This window comes from Myotis daubentonii, chromosome 8, assembly GCF_963259705.1.
Source record: "Myotis daubentonii chromosome 8, mMyoDau2.1, whole genome shotgun sequence".
NCBI lineage: Eukaryota > Metazoa > Chordata > Mammalia > Chiroptera > Vespertilionidae > Myotis > Myotis daubentonii.
This window is the reverse complement of record NC_081847.1, coordinates 83,868,061-83,895,924: the sequence shown is the minus strand read 5'-3', so window position 1 is coordinate 83,895,924 and position 27,864 is coordinate 83,868,061. Positions and strand designations below refer to the sequence as shown.

At 40.5% G+C, this 27,864-nt stretch overlaps 1 protein-coding gene across 4 annotated transcripts; it reads left to right on the top strand.

Moving 5' to 3' along the window:
- The first annotated feature begins 674 nt into the window (after positions 1-674).
- On the top strand, positions 675-27,821 carry HDHD2 (haloacid dehalogenase like hydrolase domain containing 2). 4 transcript variants are annotated; one of them, XM_059707235.1, is made up of 6 exons: positions 675-786; positions 10,302-10,510; positions 12,330-12,414; positions 20,719-20,935; positions 22,962-23,025; positions 26,010-27,821. In XM_059707235.1, exons 2-6 carry the CDS (start codon positions 10,321-10,323, stop codon positions 26,111-26,113), a joined length of 660 nt encoding a protein of 219 aa, XP_059563218.1. In that variant the 5' UTR covers positions 675-786; positions 10,302-10,320; the 3' UTR covers positions 26,114-27,821. The 4 variants fall into 4 exon arrangements, with proteins under 4 accessions (XP_059563218.1, XP_059563220.1, XP_059563219.1 ...); XM_059707237.1 differs by lacking the exon at positions 675-786 and adding an exon at positions 966-1,114; XM_059707236.1 differs by lacking the exon at positions 675-786 and adding an exon at positions 6,897-7,012.
- Positions 27,822-27,864: the final 43 nt, after the last annotated feature.

Genomic DNA, 27,864 nt, shown 5'->3' with positions numbered 1-27,864 from the left:
ATTTCCATAGAGAATGCATAAGATGACCACCTCTGCAGTCAAGTATATAGTTCATTTGGATCTAAGGAAGACAAGTACTGTAGAGACTCCCAGTGAGGAAGGTGGCCCTAAGTGTCCCAAAATACAAACTATATAGTATTGCTTCCCTGGAGGTGACAGGCAAGGCCTGTGGTAGCGCTCTCTGAGCAGAGGCAGGGTGGGCAACGACCATGTCAGCTTTTGGGGTAGCTAATTCAGGAGAAGAGGGACGCTACCTGAGGGAGTGGTTAATTGCAGTGTCAGTATTCAAGGAGCAAAGCAGAAAATGACCTCAGAGATTGGGTGTTTCAAGGAAACTATCTAGGAGATGACTTCTGAGTTACCCCTAGGGAATGTGGAGAGGGTTGCAGCAAAGAAGTTACCCAATAAAACTTGGTTCCACCATGGTGCTGCGGAATGGGAAACATTTACCGAGCAAAGGCAGGGGGCTTTGTACTTCCTCTTGCATCGTGGCAGCGCCCTTGAAAAAAAATGGGTCTCCAGAACAGTCTATCGCTCCTTTCGATGGTGGTGAAAGAGCAGAACTAGGCCCGGTACTGGGTGCCCGAGACTGGAGGGCAACCCAGGACGGATGGGGCGGAGAAGGACCGGGGGAGGCGGGACTTCCGTTGCGGTCCTGGGCCCAGCTTCCGGCGTCAATGCGGAGCTGCCCCGGGCGCTTTGGACCCGCGGCGAGGACGCTGTGTCCGCGGGACTGTGCGACTTTCCTGTTAGCGGGGCCTTTGCTGAGGACGGAACGGAACAGGGGTGAGGAGCCGCCCGCCCGCTGGTCTGGAGGCTGCGTTCCTTTGTGGAAGGGCTCGGGCCTCACCTGTTTGCGTCTCTAGGCCGCCCCCCCGCCTGGGGCAGGGACCAACCCGCGCGCTTGCTCAGTGAGGACTGTCACGCCCCTCCGATGGGCACCGCCCCCTGGGTCGCGGCGCTGCGGCGCATGCGCGGAGAGGGCGCGCGCCGCTTCCGCCGGGCCCCGGGTGCGCCGGGCTGTGGTTGCCCAGGGCTGGAGCGCGGCTCGCAAGCGTCCCTGGTTCTTCGGCACGTGCCCTTGGACTGTATGTCGAAGCTGGAGTCCTTCCCGGTCAGTCCGGCGTTTGCTAGGCCCTGGAACGTGGGCTGGGACGGAGCGCAGAGACCAGTCCCGACGCCCCTCCCCACGGGGAGATGGCGGGAATCGCTGTTGAGTGCTGAAAGATTCTAGTTGTAGAAATCGTAGAGACCCGGATTCTTAAGTTTACTAAATTCAAAAGCCTTTATTGAGCGCCAAGTAGTACCGTGGAAAAGGCAACAGAACCCCATAACTCCCAGAACTTAACAGCTGGGGCAGTGTCGGTGTGATAGAGCACGCGGGGGTCCTGGCCCAGCCCGGGAGAGGAGGACTGAACTCAGAAATGCCGGAGGAAACGGGCCAAGGACAGAGGAGGGGGCCAGGGGGAGGGCGGATGTAGGGCCGGGGGTGGTAGGATCCAGGGAGCGGAAATGGTCCCAGGCGATGAGGGTGGGGTGTAGGACTCCTGCCCCTGCAGTGGGACTTGATGCGGGAGTCTTCTAGACAGAGGAGGTGGAGAGGTAACCCCGCGCTCTGAGCTGCGGTGTTCATTGTTCAGACTTCAACCTGAAGGAATCGGGGAGCCACTGGGAGGTTTTTAACTGGATAAGAACATTTATTGAGTGCATCAGTGGTTCCAGACTTTTCTACTGGACGCATGTAGGGGAGAGAAGAGAATGTTTACTCCCCGGAGGTTCTAGGAGGACTTATATTCTGAACAGCCTTAACCTCCCCGGAGAAAAGTTTTATTGAAATCTCGTTTTATGTTAAATATTTATGCAAGGTTTGAATTACATGCCTCCACAATATATCCTTATTTGGGTATAAAATGTTTTCTCAAACTCTCAAGTTACCCTAATGCTTTGGGACGTTGCATCGTATCTGATTTTTGCAGTGCTGGACACATCCATCATGTGCCCTTCCCTCTGTCCCTTCTCCCCCACACCTACATAAGCCTGACTTTCTGTGTGTGAAACACTGTTCACAGTACAATGCCTTATTTTCTTTCATCTTTCTATCAACCATTAGAGGCAGGTGTCATCCTTCATATTTCAGCAGTGAAGAAACAGGTTGAGAGCTTAAGAAAATTGCTCAAGTTCGCATAGCTAGTGAATTGAGGCACATACAACTCCTTGGTTCTTGCCCTTCACTGCATTTCCGGGAATGGATTTGCAGCTGGAAATAGAAGGTTCAAAGCAGAGGGGACATTTAGAAAGTTGTTGAACAGGACTAGATGAAAAGTGATGATTCCAAAACTAAGTTTTAGTATGATGAAGAGAAGTGAGTGGATTCAAGACTGTAAAGGTGGTAGGACTGGCATTTGGCAGCGGAACCGATGGGAGGAAGGAGTGGGAGACCTGCTGGGTACATCTGGATTGATGGTGCTGCCATTCACTCATGGATCTTAGGAAAAAGAGCAACTTTGAGGGTTGTTAATTAGGACTTGTTGGATTGAGATGCCCCTTGGATATTCAAGGGGAGATGTCCTCTGAAGTATCTTGAAGAGTTCTTCTTAGGCTGAGAGAGAATTTGCCTCGACTTTGTAGCAGTATCAATTGCTTGTGTCTCTTTTAAGGTATATCCTATATAACTTGTTCAAACTGGGAGATGGTGGGCCGTGGACTCAAGATAAACCAGGAATATGGACTATCTTTGAAGCCTTTACAGTTCTTCTGGGGGTGACACAAATATTTTACAATTACTTTATTTTTTTGAAAAACAATTTTTTTGTGTGCTATCGAATAACTTCCTTTTATTGAGACATAATTGACGTATAACATTATACTAGCTTCAGGTGTACAACAATGATTTGATATTTGTATATGTTGAGAAATGATCATTATGATAGGTCTAGTTAATGTCTGGCAATATACATGGCTAATTTTTTTTCTTGTAATGAGAACTTTGAAGAACTATTCTTAACAACTTTCAAATATGCGATACAGTATTATTAACTCTAGTTACTATGCTTTTGACCCCCTTCACCCATTTCTCCCTCCCATCCTCCTACTCTGGCAGTCGCCAATCTGTTCTCTGTGTCTATGAGTGTAGATGCAGTATAGTAATCTCAGTTCTCCTAGTAATGCTCTATTTGAGTCAATGCAATTCTAGTCAGAATCCCAAAAGGTGGGATTTTATTTTGATGGGAAATGACAGCCATCAACAGGTTCACAGTTTGTTGTGGGTCATGGTGATCGTATCAGTTCCAAAACTATTCTGTGATTATTGAAGTATTGAGTAAATGAGTAAATGTAATGCTGATGTTTAGAAAATCAGGGTTCTCAAATGCGAGAAAAGAACTATGAATGTGGAATGGGATGAGAGGAAGAACACGGTGGCATTGATTTGGAATTGAAGATCATCATGAATTCATGATTTAAAAAGTGTATACATTTTTGCCCTGGCTGGTGTGGCTCAGTTGGCGACCACTGCTCCAAAGGTTTCCTTAAACCAGGAGTCACCAACCTTTCGGACCTCACGGGCCACCAGTGGTCCACGGACCACCAGTTGGTGACCGCTGGGTTAGAGCATTGTCCTGTGGACCAGAAGGTCACAGGTCCAATTACCTGTACCTGTGTTGCAAGTTCGATTTCTGGTCAGGGCGCATAAGGGAGGCAACCAATCGATGTATTTCTCTCACATCAGTGTTTCTCTCGCTCTCTCTCTCCCTCTCCCTTTTTTCCTCCCTTTTCCTCTCTCTAATATCAGTTTTTAAAAATCTAATTTTTAAAAATGTATGCCCTGGCCTGTGTGACTCAGTTAGAGTGTTGTCCCATGCAACTAGAGTTTGCTGGTTCGATTCCCAGTCAGGGCACATGCCCAGATTGTGGGCTCAATCTCCAGTAGGAGGTGTGCAGGAGTCAGCCAATCAATGTTTCTCTCTTTCTTTCCATCTCCCTCTCTTTCTAAAAATCAATTAAAAAATTTTTAAATAAAAATATGTACATTTTTTAGCACTGCAATTCTTTTTTTTAAAAAAAAAAATATATTTTTATTGATTTCAGAGAGGAGAGGGAGGGAGAGAGAGAGAAACATCAATGATGGAAGAGAATCACTGATCGGCTGCCTCCTGCACGCCCCACACTGGGGATGGAGCCCGTAACCCCGGCATGTGCCCTGACCAGGAATCGAACCCTGACCTCCTGGTTCATAGGTCGACTCTCAACCACTGAGCCACACCAGCTGGGCACTGCAATTCTTTTTGTCCTTTGAATATATCCTGCTAAAGAACTAGAGTCAGAGTACTCTGTGTCTTAGCAAGATTAGTTTATTTCTGTTTGTATTTAAATTTAAATTTCAATATTTAAATTTCTGACTTAATTTCAATTTCAATATATAAGCCATTAACATGGTTCAAAGCCAAAACTAAAAGCACATGGGCAAGTTCATGACTTCTCAGTGCCTGAATTTGCTAGTCTGGGTAAGATTGCTTAGAAGTTTCAATAAAGTGATAAAGGCTGCAGAGAACTTAGCATGGCACAGAACATATACAGCATCCAATAAATGTGAGCTGTTCTGGCTTTTCTCCTTCCAGCCACTTCTCTTGCTTTTCCTGTGACCCCAGGCCATACATTATGGGGTAGAAGTAGTCAAGGCCTACAGTGAGGCTAACTGAAGAAGTATATTTTGAGTTCTGGGGCTTACTATGGGTTTATTTAGTTTTTATATTTATACCTTATATGCAGAGATGACTGACTTGGAGTGGGAACAGAGTTTGGGAAATGGGAGGAGCTATAAGCTATAAGCTGGGAGGGAATACAGGGAGCATCTTTGCCCCCTGAAAGGAATGCACCTAAGAAAGAACAACACTTAGAGGACAACACTGGGCAATCTAGTGTATTCCTGGCAGCTTTGGGAGATGGACCAGCAGCAGGGATTAGCAGGCCCATATTAAAAAGGAGAAAATCAAGGCTTCGGGGGGTAATGTGATACATTTAGTCTTCCAGCCTAGATCTTGAGACTGTAGGCAGAGGAGAAAGATTGAGACTTTATCTTGCCTCCCTAACCCACATATTGAGGAGAAACCTGGGACCAGAGCAGGGAAGACACTTGGCCAAAGTCACACAATGAATTTGAGGCAGAATGAGGACCACCACCTGAGCCTACTGACTGTCAGTCCCAAGCTCCACGATCACATTTCATAGGGACCTAGCTAGGACAGAGATGTCTTCCCTCCACCCACCATCTGTCCCAAGGTAAGATTCTATTAAGTTTTTCCCATAGATTCTCCACAAATTTGTGGTAATTACCTATTTATATCTCCCAGGTTCTTTCCCCCCTTTCCATCTGCTTCTCAGTTTAAAGGAGATGGCTCTTCCATGCCCTTTGTCACATAGGGCTTGACACATAGGAAGTGCTCAGTAAACATTTGCCCTGTAAAGATACAAGTGAGTACAGCAACTTGGCCACATGGCAACATTCCTGTAAGGATACAGATGAAGCACACACCCTCAGACTCAGCAAGACCCCAGAGAAATGTTCACATCTGTGTTCACCAGGAGATGTGTACAAGGAGGTTCAAAGAGGTACTCTTCATTATAATAAAACTAGAGGCCCAGCGCACGAAATTCGTGTGCAGTACAGCCCCTAGGCCTGGCCTGTGATTAGGGCCATCTCCCTGCTGCCAGCAGCCAGCCACGCCCTGCTCCCACCCCCGGTTCCCTGTTTGCCATTGGGCGATTGGAGCCTGTTGGGGGGGGGGGGGGAGAGGGGCAGGGGGGCGGGAACGAGAGGTGGTCAGTGTGCCTCATAGTGACTGGTCAAGGGGTCGTTCTGCCGTTTGGTCAATTTGTATTACTCTTTTATATATATAGATGTGCAAGATATTCATGATCAGGAGGACAAATAAAGTATATATCCATACAATGGAATTCTATACCCAGTAGTGAAAGTGAATGAACAGTTGCCACATGTGTTAACATGGAGACATTTTCCAAACATGATGTGGACTGGTAAGGCAAATCACTAAGAGTAGAAAGAATAACATTAATACAAAGCTTTCAACAGATCAAAATCAAGAGAGTAGTTTACTTGGTGAGAGGAATAAGGAAAATTAGGTCAAAGAAAGGTACACAGAGGTCTCCAACTCCATCTGTGATGTTTTATTTCTAAAGTTGAATGATGGGTAATAGAGTGGTTGTATTATCCTTGATACATTTTTGTATGTCTGAAATATTTCATTATTTTTATTTTTAACCAATACCTTATACTCCACTGTGTTTAGGATATAGCTCACAATAAATTTTAAAGAGAAAATATGCAAAAGGAACTTTTATATTACTAAGTAAGGACAGTATTTCCTGACATACTGTTACGGGTCAAGTCATACAGTAGCTTGTACATACTGTTAGCTCCTTGGCCATATATGTCATTTCAGGTTATAATAGTGGAGGTGAGTGATTAGAACATTGTCATCACATAGAACCAAAGATGAAAAAGATGTTGCCAATGAATTAGGGCTCCCATACACCCATTCTTCAGAGTGTATTATTCTCATATTTAGAACTAAAATAAATGAATAAATTGTTAAGCCAAAGAGTTATTTTAAGAAATCTGAAAGTAAATAGTGACTTCTTTTTATTAACTCCCCCTTTTCCCTTTCTAGTTTTAATTAAAGATTTTTTAAATAAGCCTTATGAAAGTTTTATGAGTCAAATTTTGGATTTTGATTTTAAAAAACACATTTTTCCCCCCAAAAGAAACAGCTTAACACTAAGCTGTATCTTTCTGGATATGAATGATATTTTTGAAGACTTCCCCAGTTTTTAATTGTCCATTGTTTCCTAAACTGTATTTTTAATTTCATTTGCTCTCTCCTAGGGAGTGAAGGATGGCAGCACGCCGTGCGTTAAAAGCTGTTTTGGTAGATCTCAATGGCACACTTCACATTGAAGATGCAGCTGTGCCAGGCGCACAGGAAGCTCTTAAAAGGCAAGCTATCCTCCAGGTTCAGCTGACAAATATGTTTGTAAGTGCCGTTTACCAAGGCAAGTCATTAGCTGAATGGATGACCTTAAGATGGCATTTCACCAGCTTACCATGTATACAGAAACTGCCTTGGGTTTAGCTAGAAGATGTATGCATTGTAATATCTTCCAAACATTGTTCTCTAAGCCTTTATTAGGTTTGGCCTTTGATCTATTCTTTTTGTTCTTTGTGTGCATGTTTTTTTCTAAGTAATGTACATTCGTGAATGAAAACTCAAGAATCTAAAATGTAAATTAAATAGCATTGGAAAAATCACAAATGAAAGAATCACAAAGTGAAACACACACATACACGAAGACATAGTGCTGCCCACTCCCCTTTCAGCTAAGATCTTGCATTAAGTGTGCAGCAGCTCAAATAAAGTTTAATTGAGGGGCTTGAAATTTTAGAATTATTTCTATTAATGAAATTGAATGCCTTTGAAGGTTAGCAACTGTTCTATATTTCTGATGTACCAACCACAGTACTTAACATGTCTAGATACAAACAGGGATATGTCGTAAAAGCTTGTTAAAAAGCAAACTGAACATGTCCCGGCCAGTGTGTTCAGTGGTTGAGTGTAGACCCAGGAACCAAGAGGTCACTGAACCCGGTTGGGGCACATGCCTGAATTGCATACTCGATCCCCAGTAGAGGGCGTGCAGGAGGCAGCCAGTGGATGAGGTTTCTCATTGATGTTTCTGTCTCTTTATTCTTTTCCCTTCCTCTCTCTCAAAATCAATAAAAACATATTTTTTTAAAAGTAAACTGAATGTGAATGTTTGCTTCTGAGTGTCCTGAAAAAAAAAATCATCAGTACAATAGTACTACTAATTGGTATTAAATACCTTCATATTAAAATTATTTAGAGAAGTTTTCAAAGTCAGCAATACTTAGCATGTGGTGCTTATTATTTTCCCACCTTAAAATAGTTGCAGTGTGCTGTTATTCAGAAAATCTAGTGACTGCTATCACAACACCAGGTATAAGGGCCAAAAATTGACACAGATCTTGCTTGCATTCTCTCAAGGAGCTTACCTTCCATTTGGGGAATCAACAAATATAAAGAGACTTCTGTATCTGGTAGGCATCATTTGGAAGCTATCAGTTTAGTTAGGAGTCATGATGTTCATGTTACAGGTGGACAACATGTTGTTTAACCATTTGTACGCCATAAGCATCTATAGACGCAAGTGGCGGACCTTTTTTAATTAAATTCAAAATATCATGGCCGTTAACTGGTTAAAGCCAAAAGAAAATCAGATTCACAGTTGGACTTTCTCTTGACTCCTTGACACTGTCTCTTAATTAAGCTTTCTCTGGGAAAGGAGCTTTTACTGCTTTAAAGATAAGCTTTTTACTTTGTATTGAAGAAAAATCTTTTTATTTTTGGTGAGCAATGAATGACACCACTAAGTAGCTCTGTAACTATGAGCCTGCCATTCTGGAGGGCCAGGAGCCTGTGAATCACACATCCAGAGACATCACTATACTGTTATGGCTGGTTTTGGTTTCTATAGAAACAAACAGGCTAAGGGAAGTTGAGGGACCAGTAAAAAGAAAAGTTTTTTTTAAATCCTCATTAAAAATGATACGGTTATTTCAGTACTTCTACTTGTTCATTTTTAGGATAATAGTTACGTTGAAATAATCAGTTTCTTTTGAGAGATAAACCACTAAGTTTAATGTGTTTTTAAGAAAAGCTACCACACAGATATTATAGAGGCAATCATGATTACAGTGAACTATTTAATCTTACAAATTTAGTTAATGTTCTTTGGGTGAATACTTAAAAATCTCTGTTTCTGTTTTATTTGCTTGCTTGTTTCCAATTGCGTTTAGTGCTTTTCCACCTCGTATTCATCTGGGGCAGGCACAAAATAAAAAGCAATAGGGTATTAATATAAAATTTTAATTGTGGCTAAATTAAAATTATTTTTAGATTTTGGATTAAAACACTTTAGGACCAAGAAAATAATTTTCAATTTCAAAGAAAGCTAGACTGTCATGAATTCTTTCTCTGATACCTGATTACCAGTTTAGGTTCCGAAAACAGATCACAGAATCAAAACAATTCTATATGTAAGTAGTTCAAGGGAAAAACACATTTTATTTAAAAAGAAAAAAAGATTTTCTTTTTGTTTTTTAATTTTGGTTGGTAAAGGGTTCTGCACCCCCCACCCTCAGATTTTATTTTATTTTATAAACATATTTTATTGATTTTTTACAGAGAGGAAGGGAGAAGGATAGAGAGTTAGAAACATCGATGAGCGAGAAACATCGATCAGCTGCCTCCTGCACGCCCCCCACTGGGGATGTGCCCACAACCAAGGTACATGCCCTTGACCGGAATTGAACCTGGGACCCTTGAGTCCGCAGGCCGACGCTCTGTCCACTGAGCCAAACCGGATAGATTGTCCAGATAGATTCTGTTTATAGATTTGGTAGCACATCTCCTTATTGTCTAAGAAGGAAGAACAACATCTTGAGGTGTCCTCTGTTCTCTAGTATAGGAAGGACATCAAGTCCTGCACCAGGACAGAGGTTGGAGTCTTTGTCTCAGCTCTACTGCTACCAGCAGTATGAAGCCGAGCGAGTCACTTAGCTCCTCTAGGCCTCAGTTTTCTCTTCTATAAGAAGAGAGGGTTGCACCCTAACCAGTTTGGCTCAGTGGATAGAGCGTCAGCCTGTGGACTGAAGGGTCCCTGGTTCGTTTCTGGCCAAGGGCATGTACCTTGGTTGTGGGCACATCCCCAGTAGGGGGTGTGAAGGAGGCAACTGATTGATGTTTCTCTCTCATCGATGTTTCTAACTCTCTGTCCCTCTCCCTCTCTGTAAAAATATCAATAAAATATATTTTTAAAAAAGAAGAGAGGGTTGCATAAGTAGATAATCTCTAAGGTAACTTTTACCTCTCATATTCTGTGAGTATAGTAGTTACTAAGCTTTGTGTTTGTTTTTTTCACTTATTTGCTAAATCCCTGCAGTAGAATTCAGTTGTACAGAAGTCCTCAAAAAGGTAGTCACAGCTTTTATAATTTACTTTGTAGCCTTTGGCAATAAAGTGGTCCAGATGGTGTGGATAATACGTAAGCAATTCTGGATAGATAACAAAAAGATTATTGGTAATAAAAATATTTACTTGGTGACTAGCCTTCATTTTATGACTGTTGGCAAGTGCTACCAATTTAGGAGATCTTACAGGGCTAGAATATAAAAACTGCCTATTGACATCTGAATTTTACTTTTCCAGGTTACGTGGTACTTCTGTAATGGTTAGGTTTGTGACCAATACAACCAAAGAGAGCAAGAGAGACTTACTGGAAAGATTGAAAAAGTTGGAGTTTGATATCTCTGAAGATGAGATATTTACTTCTCTGACTGCAGCCAGAAATTTAGTAGAGCAGAAACAAGTCCGGCCCATGCTGCTAGTTGACGATCGGGCACTACCTGATTTCAAAGGTAGGGGAAATTACAAAGATTTAAAAATTGGTTCTTCATATCTTCTTATAAATCATTCTTAAACTGAATATTTAGATGTATTCAGATTTCCTCCAATTATTATTGAAAGGGTCAACAGATCTCTTGAATCTAAATTGGTGTTTCTCAAACCTGTTCTGACTGCACTCCACAGTAAGTGAAACACATTACATAGTAACCTAGTACATATATGTGTGTGCTTATATATGTGCTAAACAGTACTTTTACTGTATGAGAAGTACTCTATTTTCTGTTTGGTTTACTTAATTGTTTATTTGATTTTGATGCTGCTTAGAGCTCTCCAAATTAGTTTTGTAATCTAATGGATCATGACCCACAGCTTGAAAAAGCACAGGTCAAAATTACTTTGAGTATTATAATCCTTGATCCAAGAGCTACTATGTTAATTTGATTAAGTGAGATAATCCATAATTGCCTTATTTAAAAATAGGTGTCGTTCTGTATAGTATGACATTTTAGCAGATTATGAAATATTTCAATCAAACTTTTCTCTTTGGGAAAATTAATAAACTCTGGAAAAATATCCTACTTTTATGAAACTTTGCCATACTGCTTTGTTTTGTAAGTGACACTCAGCGTGAAATGATACAATATAGAAAAATGGATATAAAACCATGTGATAGTTGTACAAACAATGATCTACATGCATCTACAGTGTATTGTATCTCTGGGTTAGCTGAAGTACTATAACACAATATTTTAATCAGGTTTTTCTGTTTTGACTTTATTTGAAGAAGGTTGAGATTCTAGTTGTATTGGCAGTGAGCTGCAGTTGGGGTACATAAGCAGAGTCCCTGATAAGGAAGAAATCTTTGTCAGTCAGTCCAGGACAATACTTAGAACGTGCTTATATACATGAAAATACCCAAAGTAGATGGGTTTTTGAAAGGCAAGAAATTTTTCTGCTGTTATTGAATATCTTTGCTAGTGGTAGATGGAGATAATAGAAGGAACACAAAAAACTTTAACTCTAACTATAGCCAACAATTTGTTTTTTTCCTTCAGCAAACTTTAACCAATTACTCAATACTCATGGATGCTGGTAAGGAGGAAATGGGAAAGCTGGATATCTATTCTTTCTATTTCTTTCCCTTACATTTTGGTGGAATTGATATGAAAAATGCTTTAAGGCAAGCAGTAAGAGAGGCAAATAGGAATTGGCAGATGGGTAATCTACAGAACCGTCTGACTTTTAGTAACTGTGTTGGTGAATAAACTTGTTTGGTCAGGTACCAAGGCCTTAAAATATGCTTAAATTATGGAGTAATATTTGTGACACTAAAAGTAGATGAGACATTATGTAGAAAATAGCAGAATCTACAGTGCATTCCATGTTTATCATGAATATGTTAACCTCACCTGTCAATTAGAGTGTCTAATTTCCCTTGCCTCTTAGATTTTCATTTCCTCATCAGTTGCTATTGATCTGATAGCTCATAGGGAATTCATGGCTGTTCTTGTTGATTGTAATCAGTAAAGCTTTTTGAAGTTAGAAATTACTTGTTTGAGAACGTCAGGTTACAAGTTTCAACTCAGATTCTAGTTACTGAGTAGCTGTAAAACCATGCAAAAGAAATATGCAAAAATACTAGGAGAGCTTTTTCTTTCTTTAAATATCTCTTTCACTATTGCCAAAGTGCACAGGGCAGGATAATCTCGTAAACTTCAGATTATTGCTACAATATCAATTTGTACTCTATTTACTAAAACTCTTTATTATAAAATGTAACATTACTTTTAATTGCATTTTTCAACAATCGTATATTTTTTTCATTCCCAGGAATACAAACAAGTGATCCTAATGCTGTGGTCATAGGATTGGCACCAGAACATTTTCATTATCAAACTCTGAATCAAGCATTCCGGTGAGTCTCTAGCTATTTAGCTATTTATTTTTCATCTCATCAAGTACTTCCTTCTTTCCCTTCTTGAGTCTTTGTCATGTAAGGTTATACATGTTTTATTTTCTAGCCACCTAGATTATACATGAGGACGCACATCTTCAAAATCACTTCAAGATCAACATCAAATATTATTTATTACTATCCTGCTTAGTTTAAAAAATTGTCAATATGTTAAAATGTGAGGATCTTGGTTTGTTTTTTATAGACTCAGTATTCTGGAGCAGAAATCCATAATAAAATTGCATCTGTTAAAGCTAGCAGTTTTATCTTTTATCATCACTCCTATGATTCTCCACTGACTGCTAATTTCTGACAGAAAACAGCATCGAGGCTAATGCCCCCCAAAAACAGTAAACGGGACTCTTCCTCCAGTGCGAATCCATGCTATGGGAAAAAAATCTACACAGTTGACCATACTTTCAAAGAAATTATTCTATGAGTGATAATGGTAGTCTGACCTGGAATAGTAGGGATTCAGGTCGTATCAACATGACTTGATGAGTGATTGAGGTTAGGAAGTGAAGGACAGTGAGGCAGGGAGGACATCATATTCTCACCTGGGCACCTGTGATGGAGAACTCCCTGTGTGGGGTCCAGGAGGCGATCAGTTCAGGTTGGGGCTGTTTGGCATGTGGGACATCTACATGGAGATGTTCCAATGGCTGTTGGTTGAAATTGGGGGAAACACAACTAACACATATAATGTTACAAATCTTCAGTTATGTGTGCATTTCACTTTTATGAACTTTCGCTGCTGCTTACAAAGGGAAGACTGCATACTGGTGCTCGTACTTCTTAAGATAAACTGGATCAGAATTTACCTACAAATCTGCTCTAGAGTGAGATTGTGACTTTTTCCCTTGGATTTTTCTCATCTTTCATCTTATGTTGTCTTTTACTGCTTGTCAAACCATTAAACAGTATAATTTGTCTTTGAATTTATGACAAGTGGCTCAAAATATTACATAGGGATACATTGTAATAGCTTAAAAATTTTTTTTGCCGAAACCGGTTTGGCTCAGTGGATAGAGCGTCAGCCTGCGGACTAAAGGGTCCCGGGTTCGATTCCGGTCGGGGGCATGTACCTGGGTTGTGGGCACATCACCAGTAGAAGGTGTGCAGGAGGCAGCTGATCGATGTTCCTCTCTCATCGATGTTTCTAGCTCTCTACCTCTTTCCCTTCCTCTCTGTAAAAATCAATAAAATATATTTTTTTAAAAAAATTTTTTTAGTGGGCTGATAAATTTTTGGTATTTAATTTCAAGACTGCTATAAAAACATTTTTTTACAGTAAAAAGATCTACAAGAATCATTCTAACTTATATTTGATGTAGAATTCATTTCTTGATGTATATGTCCTAGAATCACTACAAGGCTCACACATCTGGGCACCTTATTTACTGTTAATCTTGAAAACAGCTGTCCTCGTGTACAATCTGTGTGGCCAGAAATAGCACCTTTTTCCCTGTGTGCATTTTAGAGCCTCAGTTAATGGAAACTACAGCTACTTAATGCACTTAGTCATTGTGATAGTGTAGCCTTTGTTTAAAAGTAACATACTCGCTTTTTATAGTTGCTCAGTATCCGCTTACTGTAGTTATTATCTGGAGGTCCACTGCTGTGCCACATGCGTGAAGATATATGTGGGGGTATGTGGTGTTAAAATTTCTTTTGCTTCACCTACTTCAGTTATTCTGCTGTGGCTTCTTGGGGTTGGGGTGGGGGCAATATAATATCACCTGCTCCTTAAGTAAGGTTTATAACTATACTAAAATTGTTTTTCATTTGAAATAGAGAACCTACTTCCTAATTTACTCCTACTATCTTTTATTCATTTCTTTAACCACAGAATTCAAGGAGAAGGTATTGATTGATTTTAGCTGGTAATTTGGGAAGGACATATTTAATAGGTCTCTGCCTTAGATGAATGCTGGACTCAGGGTAATAAAAATGTATGTTGACATAATACTGACTTTATAATTGCTCGGATGCTGTCTAATTAGTACACTTCCCTAACCATATTGATTTTTTTAAACACTACACTTTGAAGCATTACAGTGCACTTATGGGTCAACTCTAATTTCACAAATGCACTTAACAGCTGGGTGGAGAGTTAGCAGAAGGATTTTAGGTCTTGCCCTTCTTTGCATATTGATGTCTCCACAGAGACTGTGCCTTCCAACCAGTGACTACAGCTGTTTGGATTGTAAGTGGCAAATATAGACATCTCAAATGAACCACCGATTAGTTAAATTACTGTTCAGGTTGATAATGAGAATAAACATTGGATTTTAAACCCCATGGCATAGCTGCCTTGAACACCAGCTTCAGGGGCATATTGCCCTCAGGTGGATGCATTAGCCTTCCACATTACACTGCCTCTTATTTACTATTTCAAATGGGTAGGCCCCCAAAAATGCATAGTACAATCTGGCTACAAATATGTCCTAAATGTTGGAATGAATTGAGAACACTGCATACTAGAGACTGATTTTAGAGAAGAAATAGACATGATTTGGGGTGTGGGATTCTAGAAAACATTTAAATTCTAAGAGCCATTGGTGTCTTTTTCCTTTTACCTACTACTAAAATATACAAGGGATAATATAACAAACATCCTTAGGCCTATCAGGCATTTCCAGAAATACAAATTATTGACATATTTGATATCCCTCCTCAATTTTATCACCCAAGACCCAAACGTAATCAGGTTCCTGAATTGTGTTTATCATTTACATGCATTTTTTAAATACTGTAACACATATGTAGGTATTTCTAGACAGTATATGGTATTATTTTGCATGTTTTATACTTATCAATTTTCTTTCTTCCCTAGTAATACTGTATGATTCATCAATATGAATATCTATAGCTCTGGTGTATTCATTTTCATAGTTTTGGTACTAGCTTGTAGCAAGGTCTTTTTCATCTTCTAACCTGAGTTAGAAGCCCAAAGCTTGAGCATTTTTGTAATGGACCATTTATAACTAAATTTAATGATCTCTATTAGGAGGAAGGCTACCTGGGCAAGCAGATCACTTAATAATTTAATTTGAACTTAGCATTAACAATATTAAAAAAATATATCGCAGCACAAATGTACTATGTCTTCATTATGGAAAATTGTATATGCTCAAAAGAGAATAAACATAATTATCTGTAATCCTTCCACCTAGCTAGTTTGTTTCCATGCACCTATCTATTTAGGCAAAAATGAGAACCTATATATACTGTGTATGTATACTATGTGGTAATTTGCTTTTTAAAAACCCAACAATATGTTGTGCATGTTTTTCCACATTCTTAAATATTCTTTTAAAACATGTTTGATTCCCACAGAATATTCCACTCTCAGAAGTGCGATTAGTTGAATAGCCATATATTTCTTATTGTTGGTTATTTCCAGGTTTTTGAAGTTAACGTAAAAACAAAAACAAAACAAAAAACCTTTTGAGAACGTTAAGCAATATTTATGTTTGTTCCTTAAATTTTTTTCAGAAGTACAGTGGGGCCTTGTATAGTTATTGAATCGAAGGAATTTTGAGGAAAAACTGCATGGAGTAGCTTAACCTAGGAAAAGTTCAAGTTTTTAAAATAAAGAGCAACAGCTCTCCAGCTTCTAAGCTTATTTAAAATGTTATTCTAGCCCCAGCCAGTGTGTCTCAGTGGATAGGGCAATGGTCCGAGGACTGAAAGGTCCCAGGTTCCATTCTGGTCAAGGGCACGCAGGCCCACCCATGCAGGAGGCGACTAATCAATATGTCTGTTTCACACCCATGTTTCTCTCTGCCTTTCCCCCTCCCTTCCACTCTCTCTAAAAAGCAATGGAAAAATATCCTCGGGGTGAGGATTAGCAAAAAAATAAAAAAAGTTATTCTATCTGAAAATAAGTAACATCACAACTTTCACATTTAAATGCAAGAGGTGAAAGGCTGCTTAAGAGCAATGTTTTGAAGATTCAAATGACTTAATTTTGAAGTTAATGATTTCTTCCTATAATTATTACAAGGTGTGAGAATCCTTGAAAAGTCTTAGAGATGTGCAGAAATTAATTTTTTTGTTTTTCAGGAAGAGATTCTTATCACCATAAATGGTTCCTGTGGAATATTAGATTGCTTTTCTTTTCCCATCTCCTCAAGAAAAAAATTAAAAGTTAATTGCTCCAATATATTCAATTCCTTAGAAAGGGAAGAAGAGAAAGGGAGAAAAAAGGTCAACAACTACGACTTCAATTATTACTGCATTTGTATAGTAACTCCTGAATCTTTTCTAAGTATTTAGAGCCCTGAGCATGAGGAATTCCAGAACAGTGTGACAGCAGGACTCACATTAGAAATATTTCTGTGGGCTTTATCCATTTGAAAGTGCTGACTGCTGCTTAGCAGTTTTTTAATTCAAGTCCAGACCATAAGAAATTGTTTAAGAATTAAGAACTTGAGTTGTTTAAAGTATTCATTAGTATATGCAAGAGAACCACTTTATGCCTATTTGAAATCCACAGAATACAGAATTGAGTTTAATATCTGTCACTAACTGCTCTTATTTTTTCATATGGGGATATTGTTATACAATCAAGGCAACTTCTGCTACTCTAAATAAAACTTGCAGTTAAAAAAGCCACATAAATACATTGTTACTTTTTTATTAATGTGTAACCTACACATAAAGTACACAAATTGTCAGTATACAATTCAATCGCATTTTACACATAGGTATGTCTGTGTAACCTTCTGATCAAGATCTAGAACAGGGGTCCTCAAACTATGGCCTGCGGACCACATGCAAATACAAATATTGTATTTATTCCCGTTTTGGTTTTTTACTTCAAAATAAGATATGTGCAGTGTGCATAGGAATTTTTCATAGTTTTTTTTTTAAACTATAGTCCGGCCCTCCAATCGTCTGAGGGACAGTGTACTGGCCCCCTGTTTAAAAAGTTTGAGGACCCCTGATCTAGAACATTTCCAGCACCATAGAAGGCTTCCTGCTTTGTAGTACACTCTTTCCTTAAGGTAATACTACTGACTCCTGTCAGGACTTGGTCTTCATATGAATTAAATCATACAATTGTATAATTTTTTGTCTGTTGTTGAGATTTATCCAAGTTGTTGCGGATAGCAGTACTTTCTTGTTGTTTTGTTTCTTCTTTATTTTTGTTGTGTAGTAGCCTATTGTATTGTGTAGTAGACTGTCCCACAATTTATTTATTGTTCATTTGGATGGTTTCCAGTTTGGGCTGTTATGAATAAAGCTGCTATGAATGTTCTTCAACATGTTTTTGGGGGGTTATATGTGCTCATTTCTCTTAGGTCTGTAGAGTAGTGAAATTACTGGGTAATAAGTACTTGTTTAGCTTTAGTAAATATTGCTAAACAATTTTCTAAAGTCATTATAGCAAGTGATATATTCCCACTGGCTATGAGTGTGAGTTTCAGTTGCTCCAAATTCCCACCAGTCTCTAACCAGTCTATGAAATTGCAGTTATTCTGTTTGGTGTGTATAGTGGTATCTTACTGGGTTTTAGTTTGTGTTTCCCTGATGAGTAATGTTCTTGAAACATTTTCATGTATTTATTGACCAGTGGATAACTTCTTTGCAGTGTGCCCATTCAAATCTTTTACCATTTCTGATTGGGTTGTATTTTTCTTACTGATTTGTGTATATGATGGAACTCATTACATATACATATTTTTGGTTGGAGATTTTATATATATATATATACATATATATGTTGCAGATATCTCATCCCTGCCTTTTTGTGCTCTTAATAGTATGAGAACATGATGTTCTTAATTTTGATAGAGCCCAATGTGTCAAAATGGCAGTAGTGCTAAGGTTGAAAAACCCTGATAGTTCAGTCCCTTCATTAATAAGACACCTAGGCCCACCTGAAGTGATTTGCTGTTACCTATTTTAAAAAGTGTGGACACTACATTCTGGACCAGAAAACACTGTGGGGCTGGGTGGAGGCAGTACTATGCGTTGTAGGATGTTTAGCAGCATCCTTGGCTTCCACTCACTAGATGCGAGTAGCACCCCTCTTTCCCCAGTGTGACAACCAGAAAAGTTTTCAGGCACTGCCAAATGTCCCTGGGGAGAAAACTGCCCCAGGTTGAGAACCACAGGACTAGATGTTTGCCTGAGGTGTTTATATTGTGGCCCTGCCCTCACGAGGATCTTTCAGTTTGTTCCATTGCCCACACGGAAATCACAGCCAGAGTTTTTGCATCAGGCCTTTGTGCTCCTTTTTCCTTGCTTCTTGCGCTTCGGTGGGTTTATAGTTAGATATAGACAGAAAATTATCAGAATATTTCCTTTTGATACATTATTTCTGGTGTCAAAAACAGCCAACCCTTTGCTGCCCTGTCTGGTAAGTATAAAAACACTCCCAAGTATTGGGGTGTCTATTTTTGATATTTCAAGAAAGGTTTAACTATAAGAGATCTTCTAGTCTGTGTCCTAGAAAATGTTTACCTTCAGTCTGTCCTGAATACGGTTGGCTCTTGAAAGACTCGGTAAAGCTTATGCTGTGCAGAGGATGACAGAAGCAGGAACCACTTCCCGAGAGATGCCTATCTTTTCCAGCCTCGTGTAGTCCAGTTTCCACTTAGAGACATGTAGAGAGCCCACAGTCTCAGCCCTTTCAGGGAAGGCACTAAAGCACTGCCTGGGAATTGAGTACACACATCAATCAGGCTGATAAGTCTTATCCCCAGTTAATACATAATAAAATATTAACAAAGCCAAATCAAATGAGTTTTTAGTTTAGCTATGTAAGTGGAAAGCAATTTTGAGGTCTGTTGCATAAAGAATTCCAGTTCCGTGGTAGAGTAGCAAATAAATGGGATTGGGGGCGGGTGACAGAAGGGAGATAGATAAATCACCCATTATTATCTCATTGCTACCAGCTGTGGTTCTTTAAGGCCAGCATAGTGGCTTTTTCAGGTTTCCTAACAGCTGGATTTTAAGGTCAGCTTTAAGAAATAAACTTGTATTAATATTAGTGAATAAATTTGAGGGATCTGTCCTGTGCTGTGAGTAATTTGTAGTAACTAACAGAAAGGCCCTGTAATAGTCCAGTATTGGTTTTTACTTAATAAAATATTTAATCATAAATGTCTGAATTCTGCATCTCCCACAGGAAGGCATTTCCATGCCCACCAACAAAAATAATTTAGCACTTTCATAGCTGAGCGCTTAATTACTCATAATTGTGAGGGGTAAGATGTGATGAATTCTTCCTCGATGGACATACTAAATATTTTAACCAAGTAGATGGCTTAAAGTAAATTAAGCTTTGTGAGATCATTCATTACATTGGTTAAAAGCAGTTTAAGTGTATCATGTCCTGCATTCCATTAGATGATAATACTCATGTGACTCTCTTGCTGTGAGACTACAGGCTGCACTGTTGGGATGGATGGCAGATAGGTTTTGGATGGGGGTTGGGTGGTGAGTATTAAGAAGTTGTTGGTGGGGGTTCTTGGATTTTTTTATGTTTTGCCTAAGTCACTAATGAGGATTCTTAACTATATGTTGAGTTTGGTTATCAAATTAATGGTAAAATGCTTTGTGCCCTTTATTTGGTATGAGAATAATTATCCTAATATCAGAACAAAAGAGATTGGCAGTAAAGGCTCTCCCTTAAACCTTGTTGGTGTGTTCTTCAGGGAAGATGGCCTGATTTGCAAAGTAATGTCAGAAGCAGTCAAAAGGTAGAATGAAGACGTAAAGGTACAAGCAGAAAGCATTTGTAATATGCTCTATTAAATTCCTGAGTTAGAAAGAAACTTAAATGTTGGAGTAGAGGAAACAGGAAGTCAGGTATTTGGAGTTAGCTGAATGTGTCACGGCAGCAACAGTTGTGTTACTGGAAAGGGCTCAAGAGCCTCCTGCTTACCATTAGGGAAGGTTGAAACAACTTGTCTCATTAAGTTAAGCTTCTTCCCTTGAGTGTCTTATTTAGCTTTACTTCTCTTAATTCTCTTTCCCTGGTGATTCTGGTAAAGTGTCTGAAACCTCTAAAGGTAAAAGGTTGAAGCAATCCCAAATTTAATAATCTATCACCTTTCTTCAGTGTATTTGAATTTAATTCCCAGCAGTTCTTAGAGAATTCATTAGAAGATAGCAAGTCATTAAAAGTTAATAAGAAACTCTTTGTTTCTGTGAATGTGAATACTGTAAAACCGCTTTGTAAGTCTGACATTCTTTTCCAGTCATAAAGGCTTTGCTTTTAGCCAACCTCCATTTTCTCTATCTCTTTAGGTTACTCCTGGATGGGGCACCTCTGATAGCAATCCACAAAGCCAGGTATTACAAGAGGAAAGATGGCTTAGCCCTGGGGCCCGGACCATTTGTGACTGCTCTGGAGTATGCCACAGATACCAAAGCCACAGTAGTAGGAAAACCAGAGAAAACATTCTTTTTGGAAGCACTGCGGGGCACTGGCTGTGCACCTGAGGAGGCCGTCATGATAGGAGACGTAAGTAGAAGAGCCCCGGAAATGCCCTGAGCTCACCTGCCGTGCTGGGCTGAGCCAGCTTGGAAGCACTGCTTCACACCCAAGCAGACTGCTGCTGATGACATCAGATGGAGAGAAATGGCTGCCTCTAAGTCAGGCTTCACGTAGCTGTGTAGTGGTATTCTTCTAAAGAACTGAAATTTTGATTATTTCTGACAGTCTCTATAGTATGATGAGATATGTATAATTCAAAAGACCATTAAATGCAAGTCATTCAAATGCTTAACATGTCTTTTTAAAGAAACCTTTACAGAAATTTAGATTTTTCTAATATTACTTATGCAGGGAACAACCTATACCTAAAGAATTCTACCATTATTGATTTTTTTCTTAGTAAATGCTGTATGGAATGCTGTATGGAAGAACTTCCCAATGTGTCACAAATAGCTACAGGCATTGGTTGCCTCAGCCCTTTGAGTGGCAGGTCTGGGCGTCTGGAGGCTCTGGCCGTGAGCACCTTGTCAGTTTACTCTAGTGTCCTGGGGAAGCGTCCACGTGTGCCGAGAAGGAGAAAGAGCTAGAAAGCGCACTGCCTTGTGTTGAATAGGTGGCAGCGATTGCTAGTGTAGTTTAGTTATAGAGAATAACGTGCTCGGCTGGAAGGGGCCATCAAGATTGTCTGGTCCAAATCTCTCCATTTTTGACTGGGAAACTGAAGCCTGGAGCCGGAAGTCTGCACGCCTCCATTCCTGCAGCTAATTAGTGGCACAGCTGGAAGTAAAACTTGAGGCTCTGGACCCTGCCAAGACAAACTGTAGATCCCTTGCTTTCCTAACTTGTGATGGTGCAAGTGTTTCACAGTTCTCCTGACACCCTCTTCCACTTCGGGGTGTGTTCACCTCACACTGAATAGGATAGTCATTGAACTTGGTATTGTTTTCAGAAGCCATCTTTTCAGTCACATCTATAGTCAAGTCTTTATCTGACTTTCCTAGGCAGATATGTGTTTGAAAGGTGGTTATCAGAGTTTTTTATCCTGGGAGATACTGGTTTAGGGACGGTGGGAGGCAGGAAAGGCATGCAGTAGCAGCTTCATGCAGGGTCCTTTGTTAGCCCAGAGAGGCGCGGTTTCTTCCCTCCCTTTCTTTGTCCACCTTTCCTCACCTTCCTTCTTCTTTCTCTTCCTCTCCCCCATCTTCACTGCTTTAACAGGGAAAGTTTAGATGCAACAGAAAAGGTTTTAAGTCAGACTTTGAATGAAGATTTTGACATTCTAGGACTCATTTCCAAGGGCTGTTGTTGAATAATATTAATGCCTTTAATGGAAAAATATTTTCTTCAGGCATGATCTGAATGAATCCTGCTTATAGATATGTGATAGCAGGATTGATTTTCTTGATGTTTCTCCAAGCCCTTGGATTTTATTACCTTGTGTTTATCATCACAATCAACCAAGCATATTCATCCCCATCTTGAGTAAGAATTGGAAAAAGGACCTCCTTTTCTAACTGATCTGTTGTTCCCAAGTGTGAAGTGAATATCAGACAGTCCCACAAAGCATACTGAATTGACTTGATTGTGGCTGTTAGGGACAATCAGATGGAAAGTAAGGATAATATATTACATGGGCGGCAGAAAAGCTTTCTTCTGAGTCTAGTTCATTCACTGTTTGCAGTTGGATCATCCACCTTAAAAGCTGCCAAATGGATAGGATGCTTTTCCCATGATCTGTTTTAAGAGGAGATCAATGCATACACATGGCAACATTGAAGAACTGTGACTGTGCTCTCCGTGTTTGGCACTAGAATGATTGCTCTGTTGTACACCTTCCACCTCTGTGACACTTCCCTTTCCAAATGGTGTGCTGCCTCAGACTGTTACATGTGAATTTACCCATTTTTACATCTTTCTGTCTTTCATTTAAAAAACAAACATGGGGGTTACAGTTGGCCATCCCAGCCTAATAAGTCAAATCAATTGGTTGGTAAGGTTTTATTGGCAAGTAAATTGAAGACCCTGCACTAAATGCTTTCTTTGTGCTTTCTAGGATTGCAGGGATGATGTTGGTGGGGCTCAGGATGTTGGCATGCTGGGCATCTTAGTAAAAACTGGTATGTATCTTCTGTATAAGCCTTCTCTAAAACAGGATGGTGGAATACAGAGTTGCTTAAAGGAAAGTTCTTACAGAAATGGCAAAGCCAAATCACTGGACACTATAATTCTCTTTCTGCCACAAAACAAAAATAAAATGGTCTTAGGATTACAGGGAAAAAACATGGAAGGGCCCATGCTGTGCGATACTAGATCAGGAAGCCTATTCACTTATCCATCCAGGAAAGCACAGACTGCCACAGTGAGTGGGTCAGGCAAGAGTGATGATGGCCTGCTTCATTCACTCAGCCAACATTATTGAGCACCAACTGTATGCCTGACACAATGGGAGGTGCTAGAGTTAGCACATATGTGTAAGCCACTGTGTCAATTTGTACTTTTTAGAAAGCCCACTTGCTGGCCAGTGTATGCAGAAGCATTCTGCAAGCCCTTATCAACATGGCCAAGAAACTTGCCTTTCACATATTTGCCCTTAGACCATGGGGTGCAGGGATTAGGTGATAGAGGAATAGTTAGTCATTAACTTACCTATGAGACCAAGTAGAAACCTTGCAAAGGAGTTAATCCTTAAAGGGATTTAAGCTTGAGAAAAAACTAGCAGTAGTTTTCTGCGTACTGTGGACAGGTACCTTGAAGATGCTAAGGTGAGTGAGGTATATGTTCATTACCTTTGTACATTTGCTGCTGGCTCCTCTTCTGTAGGAATTCACAGTCAGTAGGATAAGAAGCATCTTCACCACTGCAGTGCAAAGGTGTGGAACGGGGTTTTTAGGCTTTGTGTTTGCTGGGCAAAGCCTCTTAAAGAGATAATTGTAGAAAACAAGGAATTGTAGAAAATGGTGGGTTTGGTGTTGGGGAAGCTGCATTTAGGCAGAGAATACTGGAAAATGCAGAAAAATGAATTGCAGAAACCACAGAAAAAGGAATGGAGAGCAAGGAGAAGTCCAGAGGCAGCCAGGGTGGCTACAGGGCAGTTGGCCTCTTCCTCAAGACCTCAGCTGAAGCAGTGTTTTGCAATTCTTCTCTCCCTTTTATTTTATTTTATTATTTTTTTAATCTTTATTGTTGAAAGTATTACAGATGTCTCCCTTTTTCCTGCTTTTATCCCCTCTACCCTGAGCCCTCCTCCCCCAGGCCTTCACTGCACTATTGTCTATGTCCATGGGTTATGCATACTAGTATATGCATGTAAGTTCTTTAGTTAATATCTTCCCAACCCTTCTTCCTCCCTCCCTCTCTCCCTCCCTCCCTCCCTTCTTTCCTTCCATTCTTTTTAAAAAAGTTTTATTGATTTAGAGGGGAAGGAAGAGGGAGAGATAAAAACATCAATGATGAGACAGAATCATTGATCAGCTGCCTCCTGCACTGGGGATGGAGCCTGCAACCCAGGCATGTGCCCTGACCAGGAATTTAACCGTGACCTCCTGGTTCATAGGTTGAAGCTCAACCACTGAGCCACACCTGCTGGGCTCTCCTTCCGTTCTTAAAAATTAATTGTGGAATGCTCACAATGTGCTAGTCATTATGTCAGGTGCTGAGGGTACATTGGGGAACGTAATAGGCCTAGTGCCTACTGCCAGAGAGTTTAATAATCTCAGGTGTGAGTCAGACATTAAACAAATATATAAATAACTAGAGGCCCAATGCATGAAATTCATGCTTGCTGGTACCAGCTTCCCTCTGGCACCCGGGACTCGGGCTTCCCTCGCAACCCTGGCTTTGTCCGTAAGGTTGTCCAGAAGGACATCCAGTCTAATGAGTATATTATGCTTTTATTATTATAGACTGGAGGCCCGGTGCATGAATTCGTGCATGGGTGTGGTCCCTTGGCCTGGCCGGTGATCAGGGCTGACTGGCGGGCGGGATGGGGGGAACCGTGGGAGGTTGGCTGTGGGAGTGCACTGACCACCAGGAGGCAGCTCCTATGTTGAGCGTCTGCCCCCTGGTGTTCAGTGCGCATCATAGCTATCAGCCGGTCATCCAGTTGTGTGGTCGTCTGGTCATAACGGTTGCTTAGGCTTTTATATATGTAGATTATAAATTGTTATAAATATCGTGGAGGCAAAAAAAAACAGGGCACTAAGAGAGAATAACCAGGAGGGGATCTAATTTGGATGGAATATGGAATCTGACTTGAAGTATGAGGATGATAATCGGGTGAGAAGAATGTTCCAGGCAAAGAATAGCAGGTGTGACAGTCCTCAAAAGAGCCTGGTCCAGTCTAGGACTGCAGCCTTGTGACCAGTGCACATGCCGGGGTGACAGGGCTGCTGGGGCCCATGTCAGAGGCCTGCTAGGCAACAATAGAGATTTGGGGCTCTTTCTGAAGGGCTGGGGGACCCAGTAAGAGTGTTTAAATAGGGACCACAAGTCATCTGATTTTCATTAGTAAAAGCTCTCTGTGACCACTGTGTGAAATGGGGCCTCTGCTGTGTTGAGGCCCAGAGTCTGGGGAGAGTTGGGCAGTGCCCTGCCCCTTGAGCCCCTCCATGCACACGGTCTGGCCCGGACCTATGAGCATCCATCACTCTTCCCTTCCCCACCCCCAGGCGCTCTCATGTGCCAGGCGCATAGGGCTCCTGCTTGACAGCAGTCACCCTCTGGAGCTGACAGGGCCTCTGCCCTGTGGGGTCTGGGCTTCCATTTAAAAGCATTGGTTTACTCACCATATCTGTCCTCAGGGCTTGTGGGGGTAGAAAATAATTTCATCAGCTGTGGAGTTCTGAAGGGACCCTTAGCTGTCAGGTGACCTAGTACCTCTGATTGTGAATGGCTAGAGGTAGGCCTGGAAAATGCTGAATGTGGTATTTCTTTGAATTGCCTTATTGTATCCTGAAGCCTCGGTAAAAGGTGCTTTGGGAGACATGGACCCTGATTCTCGAGAAATTGGAAGGGTGGTTCTGCAGTGGCCTAGGTGCCCACAGGCTGTGATCACTGGCATTCTAGCAGTAGCCTTCGTTCACTATCTTTACTTCCATTTCAGGAAAATACCGAGCAGCAGATGAAGAAAAAATTAGTCCACCTCCTTACTTAACGTGTGAGAGTTTCCCTCATGCTGTGGACCACATTCTGCAGCATCTACTGTGAACCATTGTGTGAATCAGAAGCAACTTGAAATGCAGCTTTTCATCGTCTGGAATGAATTCCTTACCAACTCAGCACCAGCACAGGCAGACACAGCCCCCAGCGCTGAGATGTGTAACCCTCTTGTATTGTGCACTAATTAGAAAGAAAGGTATTGAATTACAGCTAGCCACTAAGCCTTGCTTATCTCTTTTGTTGTATTTTGTAAAAGAAGATGAGACCTGAAGAAAAGGAAAGCTGAGATTTTATGCCCTGCCTTTTAAAATATTCATCAGATTAGGCAGGGCTGGGAGGGAGAAGCTACTGCAGGGAGTCGAGTTCTCTGCTGTCTCCACACTGCTAAATTGGGAGGGTGGGTTCAGATTGTGAATGAAGTTGAAAGATGCATTATGCTATAGTTTTAATATTCAGTTCAGCTGTGAAACCCATCAAAAGTGCCAAGTGGAGTACAAGTCAGAAGAAGCAAAATAAATTGTCCTTTAGCCCAAGTGATTGAATGAATTTGCTTTAACGGATGTTGAAAACTAGATTATCTGGAGTATTATTCCCAGCACGGATGACTTCTTTTTCTCTTCATTAGCCAGAGATGACTAATTTAAATTTAGAACCTGATTTTAATTTAAAATAATATTTCCATTAATAACCTATTCATTGCAGATACCTATTATAGTGTGTAACAGTTGTTTTGGAAATTTTATGTAAAATTAAAACTATCAGTATTTTACAGATGTTTTAATTAGACATTGTTATTAACAGGAACAGTGCAGAAACTAAAATCAAGCCTTTAATGTCTTATAGACCATGCATTTTTGAAGTTAGTGTCCACGAGGGTCCTATTTACTGTACATTTGCAAGATTTCATTATTTTTGCCTCTGACACTATGGGAAAAATCTTTTAGAAGCTATTGGGACAGATTCAGGCTTTTATGTACTTGGTTACTACAGCTGTAAAATGAAATCTCGTCTGGTAGCATGGATTATTCTTCTCATGTTAAACCCACCAAAATGAAGGGGACTAAGTAGGTAATGATTTTCCTAATGCATTTGCATACTGTGATAATCCTGGGCCTTTGCAATTGTGTTACAGGACTCTTGGGCATTGAATTATTAGCATGTAATTGTACATCATTGTAGTGTTCACCTTATTGAAGCACACACTGATGTTAATGAGCTTTGGGTTTTGATTCTTGTTTAGATATCAGCTTGGTCTTAGATGGGAGGGAGCAAAGCTCAATAAATGGGAGCTCCTCTCCTTGTCTCCTTTTGTAGTTTGGTGATCACTCTTCTTGTTTTTGCAGATGCCCCAACTTGGTACCTAAACATCCTAGAGATAGATGTGACAGGACCACAACCCTAGATTGAAAGATGAGTGAGTGGCAGAGAGCATAGATTTGGGAGCCATCCAGCACCTAACTAGTTCTGTAATCCTGGGCAAGTGATCTAGCCTGGCATGCCTCCTTTCCCTTATCTGTAAAAGTGGAGATAACGATCATGCCCACCACATAGGCTTGTTGTGAGGGTTAAATTCATGTTCATACATTAAGTACTTAGAACAGAATCAAGCAAATGCTAGATATTGGTGGTGGTGGTGGTGGTGGTGGTGATGTAGCAGTATCCACAATGTTTAACAATGTGGAAAGGGTTGGTGGAATTCCTCTCTATAGTTCCTACAATGGGGAAAGTCTTCCTGCGAGTTTTAAAAAAAAAGAAAGATGTTCTGTTACATTTCAGCTCCCTCGGAGCACAGCCGCACT